General features: G+C 38.0%; 1 protein-coding gene across 1 annotated transcript in view; it reads left to right on the top strand.

Annotated features, from left to right (window-relative positions):
• Positions 1–14,722, top strand: part of KIF16B (kinesin family member 16B) — a gene marked incomplete at its 5' end in the record, with an annotated part of 121,923 nt that overhangs the window by 73,985 nt on the left and 33,216 nt on the right. The window contains 2 exons of the mRNA XM_008937337.1: positions 2,690–2,812; positions 10,031–10,120. Coding sequence (XP_008935585.1) covers positions 2,690–2,812; positions 10,031–10,120 — 213 coding nt within the window. The remainder of the gene's footprint in view (positions 1–2,689; positions 2,813–10,030; positions 10,121–14,722) is intronic.

The raw sequence follows: 14,722 nt of genomic DNA, 5'->3' as shown, positions 1-14,722 counted from the left end.
CTTTTCCCTTCTACCTTTGCCCCTTCGCCTAGGGCTGAGAGAGCACAGGTTACATGCAGTGAAAGAGAACAGGGAAAATGCAGAGAACTTCAAATAATCTTTTTAGATTTCTCCCTTGCCTCGTTTTCTTTTGGGGAAGCAATGGGACTTTAAGTCAAAACTTAAAGCAATGGCTTTAAGTCATTCCTATTTATTTTAGCCAAACAGCTAACTTGTACTCCTCCCCAACAGAGTAAGTCTTTATATTGCCTTTATGTGAGTGTTTAAGGAAAATGTGATGTGAAAATGAACCCAGTTAAAGAGTGTAATCAGATGTTGATTGTGCTTTAAGTAGCATTTTGACCTTTGGTTATACTACTATACTTGTGGTAAGAAAAATGTTTTGGGGTTTATCCTCTATGTACGTTGATTCTCATACTGTTAAGTGGATAGTTAGCAACTGGGGATACTGCTTGATGGATGGAGTAAGTCTAACTCCAGAGTTTTCTCCATGTAGTGTACCTGGCTTGAATTTCCTTTTTTATTGCTTGCTTACTAATATGGGGTTGTTGATGCTGTGAGATGGCCTCTCTTACAGTCTCTTTAGTATTGCTTTCTAGGAAATAATGTAAATATTGAACATTACTAAAAGATTTCCAATACCTGAGTCTTGCCATTAGCTTAGTACAAGGTTATTCCTCCCCCTGTCAGCTGTTCAAATAATAAGCAAGCTGTTGTCTCTCATCTTTTGTTTCTTCCCTTATAAAGGGAGCTGAATACCTTTTTGAATCCTGTTGCTTGAATGTGCCATCTGTCTTGTTTGAGGAAGATGGTCCTTGGCAGAAAAAACAGTGGTATCTAATCTGAAATTCTAAATTCTGTAAGCATATTGCCAGGAGAGGTGCAATCTTCTACTAGACAGAGTTAGACTTCAGTCTCTCTACTCGTATAAGAACATTTCCCATTTGTTCTTGCCATATGTTAGGACAGGATAATGTAACTCACGTGGGATTTAAGAAGAAATTACTTTCTTTGAATGGAGTAGTTGTGTCTGGAAGGCTGAATGCTGGTTTGGATAGAGAATTATGTCTTTCTAATCATAACAAAACTTTCTACTATCTTAAAGAAGTCCAAAGATGAGCAAAATGTGTCACATTATTTTGATGTGTGGTTTTTGTTTTTAACAAATAAAGTGTACACAAATACCTCACAGAACATGGATGAGACAAAATAATTAAGAGCTGAAGCATAACCTCCTGTCAGTCTGGTTTGAGAGTGGCTCCTTCATTGATATCACCCAGGCAGCTCTTCTGAGCCTTGCTGGAAGTTAACATTGAGTGGCACTATCTGGGGGGGACTGTCTTCATCAAGGCTGTTAAAGGACAGCAATTTTTGAAACTAATTCCTTTTCAGATTATACCTAAAAGTTAAATTGTTTCTGCCTGTTGTGTTTCCGAGGAGATTATTCTCCTCTTTTGTGTTCATTTGCACATCAAACTTGAAGAATATTCTGCACTTTTATGAATAAAGGACCTCACAGCAGTATCTTTTATTCTACTGTAAATGAAACATAAAATTATGATCAATGTTTATGACTATCAAAGCATTATTTAATGTATTAGGGCGCGTTTTTAACAACCTTTTGTGTTTGAGATTATTTTCTTCTCTGACTATTAGCTGTTTGTAATAGCTCTCTAAAAATGACTGCCAATAAATTATGTGTTGACAGAGGTGGCTTTAAGAGTGACTGTATGGTTTTATTGTTGTATTAAAGCAGATTATATTGTTGTCAAGGCAATGAACACCTCTTTCCCCCAAGGAAAGAATTGCTTACATTTCTATGATTCAGAAATGAGTTTTAGTTGAAAAGCCAGTAACGTGGAAAGAAGTGAAAGAAGGTCAAAATTTGTTCAATTGAGAAAGTGGAGCACTTCCTAAAAGGCAGTTTCTGTACTTAGTCACTGGAAGTGCTTATGCTACTTTTGGACACAGTCATTGCAAAGCATTAATCTTTTCAGTTGCAAAAATGTGTTATTTTTGACATAACATCAGAGTTACAGATGCCATCTGGCTGTTACTCAGAGGAATGTGACCTCATTACAAATACCTTTTTAGAGTGCTTTGTCCAGATCATGCAAATTTATCATCTTTTATTTTTCTGTTAGTTTGTTATGAGTTAAAGAAAATAATAGGAAACTATTCTGACAGTGAATTGCTGTGTTATCTACACCTTATTTAATAATAAAATGAATTTGGATTCTTTAAGAGCTTTCTGAATTGCCTCAATCCCTGCAGCTTTGCTTGATATTGTAAACAAGTTTGTTTTGTAAAGACATGCAAAAAATATGGTTGATTGTGAAGGCTTAATTCATCTATTTATTGTTTTAAGAGAAGGTTAATACAAAGTCTTCTTTCTTTCGTTTTTGATATCTAAGCTGAAAATGCCTTTTCAAAGAAAAAGCAATATTTTTGAAGGTACTTTACCTTTTTTTTTTTTATGCCTAACAAAATGCTAGGGCTTGCTTATTAAAGGAGATCCACTTAGTTTTCAAATAACTCCTTCATTTGAGAAATAATTTCTGCCTCCTCCATGTTTTTTGCTCTTCTGGCCAAGAACGTTTTCTCATTTTTAGTGAAGTTCTTTTCTCTTTTTCCTTATGTAGTGATTTTGGTTTTCCTTTGTTCTTCCTATTTGGTATGCACATGAAAGCGGCTGGTCTGTCGTTCTCTGGGAGCAAATCCAGATGACCTAAAGGACCCAATTAAAATTAGTATTCCACGCTATGTCCTGTGTGGGCAGGGAAAGGATGAACACTATGAGTTTGAAATAAAGGTAAGTGCTTTTCAGTTGCTTTTCCTTAGTGTTTGGGGTCTCTGTGCACATGCAGCTTGCATTTATATAGCAGTATCATCATAGTAACAATAATAATAGAAAAATACCTTTTTTTTAAAACCAACTGGTTCCTCATTTGTTCTGTCCAACAGTCAGTGTTCACTGTGACAGCATCACAGTTAGTGAAAATAGAGACAGCAGCTGGAAACACCTGAGAATCAGAAAAGCTCAGAAATCACCTTACTAACCTCAATGAAATGTAGTTTTTGTTCCACTATGTGCAATTTTTGGCCATCTTTCTGTTGTCTAAGTTGCCTCACTACTACTGTTTGAATAAGAGAGGTTGTGAGAAGGCATGGGCAATACAGGACACAATAAAGACAGATATTTTCCAAGTGGCTTGATTTTACACAGGAGGTTGGTGGTCAGACTCTTGGGGTGAGCAGTTACAGATCCAATATCAAATAATTGAGTTGGAAGTGTTGCAGAGATGAGGATGAAATGCATATTGGTTATAGGAAGGCCTTTTATTGAGATATGAGTGTCAGGTATAGAAAAGTATTAGACTTGAAATATTTACCTGTAGTAGTGAAAGCATAATTAAAATATTTTTCACATATCCACAACAAAGACTTGATTCCTTCCGGGCTCTCTTTGTTGTTCTGATTCTCCCTACCCTGTGTCTCCAAGGTCTTACTTCTCCAAACTGTTACCTTCTTCCCCTCCATCCTAGTGGCTTCCTCAGTTGTTCATCTGTGCAGAAACACTGAGAAAATTGCATATTCATTGCCTTTCCTCTGGTACTAAGCCAGTGTTTTTTCAAAGCAAGATGTGAAGTCTAATTGGAAATGTGTGCTCAGTGCATGTGGACATGTAGCATAACTGATGTACATGGCTTCAGAGACAGAATTGGCAACCCTCTTCACTGAAGGTACTGGCAGATGCTTCATTAGCTGGTGTGAGCTGGAGAAGTGACCTGCCCTCACAGTGTGCAGGACCGTTTTTGAACTATCCTCACATTCTCTTTCACAAAGATTTTTATTAAGTGGGCAATCTTAGTTCTGTTCGTGCTAATTAAATTTTCATCTTGAACCATACTGCACAGTTTGTGGATGGAATACTTCCTTTTGCCTTTTGAACTTTGAATTTCCTGGGGCCAGCAAAAGCCCAGACCTGTAGAGACACTGAGAGAATTGTAAGCACATATAAAACTTTCCCAAGGACTGTTCTAGCTGCCAACTATTTTCAGCATATGGCATTTACTAAACTGGATAATAGTGAAGATAATATAGTAAAAAGGTGTTTTCTCTCTTTTTACTAAGTTGCTGGATTTGTTTTCCAAGTATTCTTCCTTCATCCCTAAAACCCACGTAAGCAGTTGCAAGATGCTAGGCTGAAGGGAAAATTAAAGAGTATTGGAGGCTTGGACTTACCTGGAAGGAAATGCAATATAAGAAAAATATTGGAAAGGGGTGGGAGTTGTAATCAGGAAGGAGCAGGAGCATATATCAAGGAGAGACACAAGTGCATATGAAGCTAGGCTCTAGCAGTTCTGTTGCTTGTGTTTTGTTTCTGTGAGAAGCAAGGCTTGTAACCTAGCCTCAGGAACAGCATGCAATGAGCAGATGGGGTAAGAAAAGGGCAATTACTTTAATAATTGTATTTCATTACTGTCAGCTTCCTTAGAGTGCTAAATATTTTTATGGAAGCTCCTATGGACCTTACTTTGGCTGTCTTTGGAATGTTTCTCACAGTCATTCCCTTACACAAATCGATCAACTGTTGATGCTTCTTCCTTTGCCTCCAGGTCTCTGTATGTCACAGGCAGCTGCTTCTGCTGTGGTCAGGATTTGGCTCCGAGCTACAATCCACAGACCTTCCACAAACTTTTTGATTTTAAACCTTTCCCCTGCAGAGCTCCCAGCTCTACTTTGATCTATATTAATCTTCAGGTGCTGCTACCGTTATTCTATGGGAAATCAGAAAATATGGAATCGTGGTTTTTTGCCTTAAAAATCATGAAAGTAGGAAGATAGGCTTGGGGGGAGAGAACAGAGAACATGTATTATTTCGTCCCTCCCTGATGAGTCAGGATATAATATCAGTTCTTGAAATAATTCTTGATTTCAGCCTTACTTTACTTTGTTCAAGTTTATTTTCAGGTGATATCTTATCAGACTATGTGTCAATTTTGGGGAAGGGCTGTGGCATTGTTAATGTAATTCCCAGCTCCCAAATAAGCTTTCTTCACCAAGGTTCCTCTTGCTCTTGGGAAAATGGGTAGCTGACCTATATGCATGTAACAGTACTTTGAAATCTGACAAAGAGACAAGGGATGATTTGATTTGAATTGGGAACCTTTCAATCCTAGATACCTAAGAAGTACTTTTTTAAGCAGGTGTTTCTAGTCATTGTATTTGTACTTAAATCCTGGCATATTGCTGTACAGAGGAACAAACATAACAAATTTCTATATATAACAAATATAGGAATTTATTTTTGTGACATGCAATGATAAAAATTGTCCTTTATATGCCAAAAGAGAGAGAGCGAGTTCTACTTTTCTTGGCAGCATCACAGTCAGTTCATAAGTCTTTCAACCCTAACATATCATCCAAAAATATTTTCTTTTAGTGCAGGTTCAGCATCTTGTCCACCTCGACAAGTATAGCATTTGAGAACAGGCCAGCAAGATGGTCTGTCCACTCAGGTTCTTCCACTGGTGACAGAACCTACTTTAACCTGTTGAGTAAGTCCTACAAGAACCTACTTGAGAGAATTCAAATTAGAAACAAATCCATGCTTTATTGGAGTTAAGATAGCAACTTCTCCTTACAGCAGCAAGAGATGTCACAGAGCTGTTTGTGCTGGTCTGCTATTAAGTATTCAGTATGAATAGATACATTGCCAAAAAACCTTCAATCTGAGTGACAGTTTTTTATGTTATCTTTAAAGACATGATGATACAGTAGTAACTTAATCAAGTCTAAACATATTTATGTTAGAACTGAATTGGAATACCAGAAAACTGTTCTTGTATTCTCCCCTTTCATGTTGTGATATGTGGAGTATTCAGACGAGGCTGTGCTAGAAACAGTGTGTGGGAAGAGCTTTTGCATCAATAAGATTGTTGGCATCTGTTCCAGACAGTGCCTGTGCTTGCAGATGATACCTGTGGATGGCAGCAGGGAAGGGGAGCTCCAGCTCACATAAAGGCATGTAGGGAAGAAAAGCCTGGAATCGGGCACAGCTCTGCAGGGCATCCTCTGACAAGAGGGGAAGTTGTAGAGAATCCTTCTCATTTTTATTCCCTGTCATTTTATTTATCCTGTTTGATATTCTTTCAAAACTGATTTTTTCTTCTGTTTCAAAGCCTTTTGGTCTTCTGTGATGAATTCTCTAGAGAAGATCAGGCAGATGCACCCCAAAGCAGTGCTTTTCTCCAGGTCCAGTCACAGTTCTGTTCAGCCAAATGCTCAAAATATACATGTTTCTAGCTTAGGTTCCTTTCTGTGCTCAGCAAACTCTGGCACAACTGGAATAAAGCAGAAGCAATGCTCATTGATACATAGTTCTTAAAGAAAATGATGCATGCCCCATATCTACTTAAACTAGAAAAAAGAAAAAGCCCAATCTTCCTTCCACTCTATCAGACTAATGCCCTCAAATAAAAAAGGTTGCAAGAAATTTTTAGGCACTTCTTAGCTTTTCAGAGGTTGTGTTCATAGACAGTGTGAGGAACAGTTTCTGCAAGGTCGGTTTGGAGAAATACGAGTTTTCACAATGGCTGTAGACACTTTAACTGGCTCAGATAAATAAGATGGGCATTTTCTGTTCTGATGGCTTCAGAATCAGGTGTATTTGTCTCCCCCCCATGTGGTTTTATTTCTATTTATATGGGGAAGAAGGAGAACAAGTTCTGTGACATGCTTCACAGTGGAATCAATTGAAAATGTCTGTTAGATTATTTTCTGTCAGTCATCAGGAGAAGAAAAGCTGAGATGGACTGTAGTATCTCCTTACAAATTTACAGGTTTTACATAGGAAATGGTATGCTTGGATGAAAAAAAAAAAAAAACACCAAAAAAAATCCAAAACACACCACAGTTAATGAGGCAAAGTTTAGTTAGCCATGTATCTTTTTGTTACAAAAAAAATATTTTTAACTACTGTATTAGCAAATTATAAGTGAAAAGTAAAAGGCTTTTCAAATTTGCTCTGCTTGTTATTATTCAAAAGATGTGCATATGTCCCTGTCTCATACTTACACAGTATACAGTCTGTCTCAGCTTTTATAAATGGGGGTTAATAATCCCAGCCCAAATTGGTTGTATGAGCTGGAGGATTAAATAGGGCCTGTTCTAGAAATGCTATTTCAGTGCCAGGTGTGCTGTAATTTTCCTCTTTATATGAGTAGAGTTTGATCCTGTCTGTCCTAATTGCCTTATTGCTGAGCTTTGGGGACTGCTTAAGATTTTGTTTAGCTTTGAAATACATTTTCCAATAATATCAGCAGTAACAACAAGAAAATTCTGCAATGCATTATCTGCTAGCCTCATTACAAGAATTAGGAAAGTAAACAAAGAGGATGACAGGGACCAAGTCAGATGAAGCCAACCCACCAGAGAAGGCTCTAGAGAAAATCCTTCAGTTCTTAGGCAGCACAGAGATACGGCTTTGCTGTTTTCCTTCCTGTCCATCTCCAGCAAGTTGTTTATTAAACTTCATAAAAGAAAGCTAATAAATAATTGCCTGCAGGCAATTTGATTGGGGGAGTTTTTTAGCACCCTATCACCTAGGCAGCTGTCAGATGCAAAGCCAACAGCCCCGTTGGCAAGGTGATGTACATGCTCTTCCCCAGGCAGCGGAGCTGGAAGAGCCCTGGATGCTTTGTGCTAGGTTGCTCCCCTGAAGGCATGCTTCTGTGAAAGCCTCAGGGAAAAAGAGGGCACTCTTTAATGGAGATTGTGTAGAAATGAAATTATCACAGCAGAATTTCATGGCTCAAAAATATTAAAATACAGGATTAAAGCAAAAAGGAGGCAGGGATTGGTAACATCTTTATTTTATGATTAGCCATTGCATTCTAATGTTTACTTGAACATTGAAATCACAAAGCTCTGTAATAATTGAGGACAAAATGGTTAATTGGTTAATAGAGATCAGTGTAACATTGCATATTCCTGAATAATTACTTTTTTAGTTAAACCTGCCTATGCATATTAAATCTACTCTTCTGATTTGTAACATTTGAGACACTTAACAATCTATTGAGGGAATACAGTCCATCGTGCAGGTGTCCTAGTAGAAGTCAAGCTTAATGGTGACATAAAAGATGAATTTTCTCAGACATAATGAATTTGTATTGTGGAAATGTGCTGAAAGAGCCTATGTATTAATGCTTGTGAAAAGTTTTGTGGAGGCCAGTTTTGTTCACTCACATCTCATCACTCTCTACAGCTATGTGAAAGGAGGCTCTAGGAAAGTGGTTGCTGGTCACTTCTCCCAAGTAACAAGCAACAGGACAAGAAGAAATGGCCCCAACTTGTGCCAGGGAGGTTTAGGTTGGATATTAGGAAAATTTCTTCACTGAAAGAGTTGACAGGCATTAGAACAGGCTGCCCAGGGAGGTGGTCGAATCACCATCCCTGGACGTGTTTGAAAGTTGTGTGGGTGTGGTGCTTAGGGACATGGTTTAGCAGTGGGTTTGGTAGAGTCAGGTTAATAGATGATCTCAAAGATCTTTTCCAACCAAAGCAATTCTATGATTCTGTCTTTTAGTTAAGAATAGGAAAAAAACCTGCAACCCAAACCTGGTTTCTGATGTCATAAGACACACTAAAACCAATAGTTTTTGGTTTCCAAAACACTTACCCCAGTTTCCCTGTTCTGTTTACAGCAGCAAAGGCATCAGGGATGGGGAAAGTTGGATCAGAGATGAGTTTGTAATGAGCATGAGGTAGTAGTTACCAACAACAGGGCTTGGATGCTGTGTTCCTCTGGCTTTATTTCTCTGGTTTCTTTTTTTCCTACTCTGTTATCCTGCTCCATTGCAATTTTCTTTACTTCCATCACTTTCTGATACACTCAGTAGTGAGGGGACCTACTCGCTATTTTTAGGAGTCACTTTAAGATTAGAAGCCTGTGTCTTTGAAATGTGTTTTATGAATATGCTTAGTTTTGATCTTTGTGCATAAAATCATAATTAGGTGGAGGTAATAGGACGTATTTGGCCTGTCAGATTAAAAAAAGCAACAGTTTTCAGGTTTAGGCAATGCCAGCTGACTTTCTCCAGCTTTAGCAGTCGGTGTAGAAAACTGCCCAGCTCCCTCTGCAACATTACTTCTTGGTTCACCTGAGCTACATGAAGGCTGTTGTAAAATCAGTGTCCAGTTACAGCATTTTTATGACCCACTTAGAAACTTCTTTCATTTCACCTAATATCAGATTGAGAAAAATTTTCTTAGCGTGAATTTTTTGTTAATTTCTCATTTCCAGTGAGGATTTTGTGGATAACAAACAGCAAGGTTGGCTTGCCCTTCCCCTTTGCTCCTATTGCTGTGAGCTTTTATTCACAGGAGTAATTCTGTTGATTTTAATGAAACTTCCTGTATAATTGGCATGTTCATCAACACATTTACGACAGACACCAAGAGTGTTTTAAAGGATTATCTTCTACTGAAAGCTGACACATAGAATTTTTTAATCCCACAAATTGGAATCACATTCTATGTGGTAATGAATTCAGTGTGTGCAAGAAATATGTATTTATTAATTGTGTGTCTGTATTTACATGTGTGTATATAAGAATGTACATTCCAATGAATATGTAGAGAGGCTACACTACATCTACCAGTGCTGGATGCTACTCATTCACTAATGGAACACTCACTGATTGTAATGCTGAGAGCTATACCATAGCTGCACCAAGGAATAATTTGGGCTATTTTAATATGTTTAAAGCCTTGTCAAACCACTCCAGAATAAGGAATAAATGAGTTGAGGTTTTTATTTTGCTTTGCAATCAGTGCTCCTTATTAAATACAATTCTGTCACTGTAATGGAAGACAAAAATGAGTAAATCTGTAAAAGCTCATGGATTTAAGGGAACTAAGAATTGCCCTGGTTAATCTGATAACCTTGTACACTGCGTGATTTTTAGTGTTGTACATTGGGTGGTTTTAATTCTGCTTCTTCTTTTTCTGTTGTGTGGTATAGATGACAGTCCTGGATGAAACCTGGACAGTATTCAGGCGGTACAGTCGCTTTCGAGAAATGCATAAAACTTTAAAACTGAAGTACCCAGAGGTAAGTTTTACCAAAACTTCTTTTGCAGAAAAGGGTGCAGGTAGGAACTTGAAAATAAGTTCTTTGAAAGATGTTTACTCTAAAAGGGAGTGGTTTTGAGACAGCCAGCATGGCTTCACCAAGGGCAAGTACTGCTTGACCAATCTGGTGGCCTTCTGTGGTGGAGGGATTACATCAGTGGAAAAGGGAAGAGCTATAGTTGTTGTTTGTCTGAAATTCTGTAAGGGATTTGACACAGTCCCCCACAACATCCTGTTCTAAGTTGGAGAAAGATGTTTTTTATGGGTGGACTATTCAGTAGATAAGAACTTGGTTGGGTCATCACAACCAGAGGGTAGTGCTCAACAACTCAGTGTCCTGATGGAGATCCATGACAAGTGGTGATCCTCAGGGGTCTGTGTTGGGACCAGTGCTGTTTAATAACTTCATCAGTGACATAGACAAGGGGCTTGAGTGTGCTCTCAGCAAGCCTGCAGATGACACCAAGCTGAGCGGGGTGGTTGAAGGGATTGAGAGCAGCCCTGCAGAGAAGGACTTGGGGGTCCTGGTGGATGAAAAGCTGGACATGAGCTGACAGCATTCACTCGCAGCCCAGAAGGCCAACCTTATCCTCAGCTGCATCAAAAGAAGCGTGACCAGCAGGCTGAGGGAGGTGGTTTTGCCCCTCTACTCTGCTCTGGTGAGACCTCACCTGGAGTACCCTGTGTCCAGCTCTGGAGTCCTCAGCACAAGACACGGATCTGTTGGAACAGGTCCAGAGGAGGGCCACAAAAACAATCAGAGAGCTGGAACACCTCTTCTGTGAGGAAAGGCTGAGAGCTGGGATTGAGCTGGGACAGGGCTCTGAGCAACCTTATCTAGTTAAAGATATCCTTGCTCAGTTCTGGGGACTTGGACTACATGACCTTTTAAAGGTCTCTTCCAACCCAAACCATTCTGTAATTCCTCTGTGGTATGTTTTTAGTAAGATTGGCAAGCCCTTCAGCATTTTGAAGCTCCAAGGCTGCTAGATACAGGATGGATGTTGTAGTGGGAGTGTGACTCCATGTGTTGAGTCTAGCCATTAATTCCCTTTACTGCTGGCTGGCCTCCTTCCCTGGAGGTTGTTGCTATTTTGTTCACTGCAAGATACTTGCAGTCAGATCATGTCATCCTGACAACTCTTCATTTAAAAGTGTTGTTCCACAGATACCCTTTTGTAATTGTGGCTTCCAGGTTTCTGCAAAATGGAAAATTGATCTTTCTGACCACCTTGGGAACTCTGAGCATTCAGGATATGAGGAGCCATGCCTGACAGAGCTTTAGTTCATTGGCAAATGTTTGTACAATTACAGCTCTTGGTTTCCACAGCTAACTTTTCATTATTAACATTTTGCTTCCTTTCTACATGTTCCCTTGGATATTAGAAGGAATATATCATTCAAGCAATAGAAATGATCCTCATTTGAGAGTTAGCATAAGTAAAGAAACCCTGGCCAGATATCCATGAGCAATACAGTATAAAACATTAATATGGTCAAGAAAGAGAGAGGTGCAGTAGTAATGCAAATGCTTTCTTGGTCTTCACTGATGTATTCTTTAAGCTAAAAAAATAACTGAGCATGGAAGGGCCTTGGGTGTTAAAAAGCAAAATATGTATATCTGTGTTTTCTGGACATTTTGGGACTTAAGATAGTTCTCATTTCAAACCAGTATGAAAATCAGAAATTGAAACTACCACACACAAAATAGCTAAGGAAGAGTTTAAAACTAAAAAAAAAAGAGAAGAGAAAATCAGGTCATCTTTTCTGATTGTCAGAGAGTTTTTAAAAGTGAAAATTATCTTTGAATGGAAAATTGAAGTGTTCCCTTTTCACAAATGCTTTGAAAAATATTACTTGTGAACGAACATCGCTATCATATTTTTGATTGGAATGAATTGGCATTTCCTCTTGGATGTTAGAGTTATAGTCTGTCAACATTAATATTCTAATTGCATCTAACTATTGAAAAAACAGTCAATCATCCATTGAAGTAGAAATGGGCCACCTGAATCCCTCTGCAGGCTGAGCTTTTGCATTTAGGAAAATGTGTCTGAGTAGTCTTTTCCACAGGCTGTTGCCAGTCCTGACAGTGCATTGAGGAGCAATTGAATTTGGCTTTTACAGTTATGTCAGAGGGAGATCAACTTCTCTCTTGTATGTCGTAATGAGATTCAGGAGGAATCTGATGTTCTTAAAGCCACTAATAAAATGTCCTGTGAGCTGCAGGATATTGATGGCATATTTTTAAATCAAGCATTTATGATTCACAGTACAAATTCAGTCTTTTTTCATGTTACAAGAAGGAGTGGAAGTTTTTTGATTTTGTTTGTTTGTTTTGAAGAACCGTGGGAACATAAGAGTGGTATGATTAGGTCAAAATAAAGTCCAACATCCAAGAGCATATAAATGAGGAAAAAATCCCAGCCTATAGCAAAGGTGTATAGTTTTCTTCATCTTGGAGTCTTCTAGCTGAAGAAGTTGGTTTTGTTGTAATTAATAGTTAATAATATTTTTCGTGTGGATTTTATCTGTATTTTTTATTCTCAACACTACTAACTTTATAGGCCTCTTATAGAGGCAATGTTCTTTAGCTGCTTTGTTTTTTTAGTTTCTTTTTTGTTTGTGGTCATGCTTGCAGGGTCAATATATTCTCTGGTTTAATGTGACAATTTACTTCTTATTGACACTTCTGTGTTTCCATATGTCTGTGTCTTAAGTAAAATGTTGAGAGTCATATATAGTGCATTAGCAGAATTGTTAGTTTAGCTGTGCAGATGAATATAGGAAATGTAGTATGACATTTTATTAAGTTATTCGTTCCCTTCTCGACAGTTTTTGTAAGTCAGGGGAAATACCAAGTCTTGCAAGTTTGCCAGTATAACTTTCCCTAAAATATGATACTCTTTTGAGAAGCATAGTACATATTTTGGCTTCTAATAGACTTGAGAGAAATGTCTGGTCATGTGACTTTCTGAAACAATAGAGCTATAACTTTTGTAGTATCTTCTTCCAGCCTTTATTGAGCTTCCCCTTCACAACAATCTTCAATAAATTCTCAGTGAGGCTCAAGTATGTGTATCTTTGCTAAATACAAAGCACACTGAAGTTGAGGAGAAGTGAGATAATCGTTTGAACATGTCATCTGCTGCTTTTAGATAGGTGCTGTCACTTAAATAACTCTTTGGGAAACCCTTGCAGCACTCATGTTGTTGTTTCTTACACGCACTGTTGTTTTGTGTCCACTCCTGCTTCGAGACTTAGGGCACCAAAGTTTGTGGGCAGAAGAAACCCAGCTACTGCACCATTGGTTTCTTCTCATCACCATTTCTACAGACTACTGTGACCTTGTTTATCAGAGGGGAAGAGCACGTTGTGATGGATGAAACACATAATATCATGTGCTGTAGGAAAGATTTGGTGTTTTTCTTTGAAGGAATTTCATTATCAATATTGCATATGTGAATGATCAATGGCTTCCCATATTTTTACCTTTATTTAAAGTGGACTTAATTTATGCTAATTGTGGATTAGTATTGGGGTGTGAGTAGGAGTTCAGTTTGTTTGGTAAATTGAAAAACATTTATCTGCTGTTGCTTATCTGTCATTGAACTAATCTAGGATTCTCCATGATGCTAAAATGCATTTTAATACCAAACTTGGCAAAGTTGTGTCTTTAGTTGCTGTATATTATTCCACAGAAACTTCATCCTTAAAAGCAATGTTATCAGAATCCATCAGAGTTGAATTTTATTTTACATAGTTCACCTTCCAACTCTAAATTAATATTTATAATGAACAGCGAAAATACTGTGGACGTGTTTAATGTATGAGTGTCCTGCTTTTAGAAGTGAACTTTACAGCTCATTAGTTGCTCAGCTCTGAGTTACTACATCAGTATTTTAATAATTTGCTGATCTTGCATTTCATGTTGCTGCCACTGAATTCCCAAAGGGATCTATTGGCAAACTGATTTATTAGTAAGTTGTGGTTTTTTTAAAAAAAATAGTATCTCTTTCAGAAGCAGAGACTATCTCATGTCTTCTAGTCTTACAATATGCCATATATTTTATATACCTCCACATTTCTTCTGATATAATTAAGTGGCTGCTGACAACTGGATTTCTAATTGAAATGTGTCGCATGCAAATTGTGAAAGACTGAAGAAGCTGCAGCAGGGTGAGATTGTGCCAGTGGCAGTTAGTACTGAGCATTTAACACTGCCTTTTTTTTTTTAGGTCTGCATGATTGTCATTTACCCAGCTTCAGCTTTCTTACACTACTAGATTTTTAATGACTCTCTTATTATTTTTGGAATTTTAATTAAAGCCATACTTGGCTTTCAGTTGCAGTAGTCTCTGTAATGAATACACTTTTTGTTTGTTATTAGTTAGAAACAGGAGCAAACGGACTCTTCAATAGAGAAGTGAGAACTTTCAGAGTAAGACTTTCCTTTTTGATCCTTGTTCATGTTTTATTATCAGTTCCTGGCTTTGAAATACTACCAGAGTGATAGTTTCTGCAGAAAACCTTCCCTTCCTGATCCCCATCCTGCTGTGAGAGAAAACACTCTCCCATTTCT

This window comes from Merops nubicus, unplaced genomic scaffold (genome assembly GCF_000691845.1).
Source record: "Merops nubicus isolate BGI_N331 unplaced genomic scaffold, ASM69184v1 scaffold2303, whole genome shotgun sequence".
NCBI lineage: Eukaryota > Metazoa > Chordata > Aves > Coraciiformes > Meropidae > Merops > Merops nubicus.
The sequence above is the reverse complement of the archived record's forward strand: the minus strand, read 5'-3'. Positions and strand labels throughout refer to the sequence as shown.